The sequence below is a fragment of the Hetaerina americana genome, unplaced genomic scaffold, assembly GCF_022747635.1.
Source record: "Hetaerina americana unplaced genomic scaffold, ioHetAmer1.1.p SCAF_141, whole genome shotgun sequence".
Lineage (NCBI taxonomy): Eukaryota > Metazoa > Arthropoda > Insecta > Odonata > Calopterygidae > Hetaerina > Hetaerina americana.
In genome coordinates this window covers 53763-55615 of record NW_027286526.1, presented here as the reverse complement: position 1 = coordinate 55615, position 1853 = coordinate 53763, and the positions used below count along the sequence as shown (strand labels likewise).

Sequence of the window (1853 nt, the reverse complement as noted above, 5' to 3'; positions counted from 1 at the left end):
AGGGAAGTACCAATGTGAATTCTGCACCAAAAACTTTCTATTTTTGAGTAAACTCAAAATCCACAAGTCATCACATACTGCAGAAAGACAATTTAAATGTGCAATATGTTTGAAAGGTTTTGTTCAAAAGAAGTATCTAAAGAGGCACATTTTGACCCATACTGAAGAAAGACCGCATAGATGTGAAATATGCTCAAGAACATTTACACAGAATAGTTATCTGAAAAGACACTTGTTGACACACACAGGTGAAAAGATCCACAAGTGTGATCTATGCTCAAAAGCATTTGCCATGAATAGTAGTCTAAAGAGGCACTTGTTGACACATACTGGTGAGAAGCCATACCAGTGCATGGTCTGTTCTAAAGGATTTACTCAGAATGTTGATCTAAAAAGGCACTTGTTGTCACACACAGGTGAAAAGAGCCACAAGTGCGAGATATGCTCAAGAGCATTTGCTCAGAATATTGATCTAAAACGGCACTTGTTGACGCACACTGGAGAAAAGAGCCACAAGTGTGAGACATGCTCAAGAACTTTTGCACTGAATTGTAGTCTAAAGGCACATTTGTTGACACACACTGGTGAAAGGAGACACAAGTGCAAGATATGTTCAAGAACTTTTGCACTGAATAGTAGTCTAAAGGCACACTTGTTGACGCACACTGGAGAAAAGAGGCACTTGTTGTCACACACAGGTGAAAAGAGCCACAAGTGCGAGATATGCTCAAGAGCATTTGCTCAGAATATTGATCTAAAACGGCACTTGTTGACGCACACTGGAGAAAAGAGCCACAAGTGTGAGATATGCTCAAGAGCATTTGCACTGAGTTTTAATCTGAAGAGACACTTGTTGACGCACACTGGTGAGAAGCCATACCAGTGCGAGGTCTGTTCTAAAGGATTTGCTGGGAATAGTAATCTAAAAATTCATTTGTTGACCCACACTGGTGAAAAGAGGCACAAGTGTGAGATGTGCTCAAGAGAATTTGCTCAGAAGAGTCATCTAAAGATTCACTTGTTGACACATACTGGTGTGAAGCCATACCAGTGCATGATCTGTTCTAAAGGATTTCCTCAGAATGTTGATCTGAAAAGGCACTTGTTGACACACACAGGTGAAAAGAGCCACAAGTGCGAGATATGCTCAAGAGCATTTGCTCAGAATGTTAATCTAAAGAGACACTTGTTGACTCACACTGGTGAGAAGCCATACCAGTGCGGGATCTGTTCTAAAGCATTCATTCGGAACAATAATCTCAAGTCACACATGAAGTTACACACTGCAAAATGATCAGTGAGCAATGTAAATAATATTCAATATCATTGACTCATGTTCACAACTGGAGCCTTATTCACAGCCATATACTTTTGAAAGCCCACATAAATGAGTTACATGTTCGTCAGAATTTTAACAACGAAGCATCATCATTGAATACAGGAAGGCTTAGACAAAAGTAAGAAACTAAAGTGCTTGAATTATACAAATCCTTCCCCCAAGAATTACAGAGGCAATGTATGAATGAATGATCATACACTCTTCCAAATAATTATATCACTACCAAGGACCATCATTATACATTTATTTCAAGTTTTTCAAAAAGTGTCAACATTCTCCTGTTTTGTGTAACTTATTTGAATAAAAGTTAACAGCTATGAAATATTTTATTTTGCTATCTATCATTTGAATATTGTTAAATCTATTAGGAATCCATTTTCAATTGCACAATATTTAGTTCAAATGAATTTGAGGTATATCTACATAGGGTTCATTGCTGAAAAGCTGCTAGGGAATTCCCTAGTTCTAAGTTATCATTAATGGAATTGCAATGCTGACATTGTCTTTGAGACAG

General features: G+C 37.8%; 1 protein-coding gene across 1 annotated transcript; it reads left to right on the top strand.

Annotated features, from left to right (window-relative positions):
• The first annotated feature begins 292 nt into the window (after positions 1 to 292).
• Positions 293 to 1294, top strand: LOC139686464 (zinc finger protein 596-like). The gene is made up of 3 exons (XM_071583648.1): positions 293 to 457; positions 806 to 907; positions 1178 to 1294. The coding sequence occupies exons 1-3, from the start codon at positions 293 to 295 to the stop codon at positions 1292 to 1294; spliced, it is 384 nt and encodes a 127-aa protein (XP_071439749.1).
• Positions 1295 to 1853: the final 559 nt, after the last annotated feature.

Excerpts from the sequence above, each read along its gene's own strand:
- LOC139686464 (XM_071583648.1), top strand. The coding sequence starts at position 293 with ATGAATAGTAGTCTAAAGAGGCACTTGTTGACACATACTGGTGAGAAG. Across the intron at positions 458-805 it reads AGATATGCTCAAGAGCATTT|ATATGCTCAAGAGCATTTGC; the intron begins GCTCAGAATATT and ends CACAAGTGTGAG. Across the intron at positions 908-1,177 it reads AGGTCTGTTCTAAAGGATTT|AAGAGACACTTGTTGACTCA; the intron begins GCTGGGAATAGT and ends AATGTTAATCTA.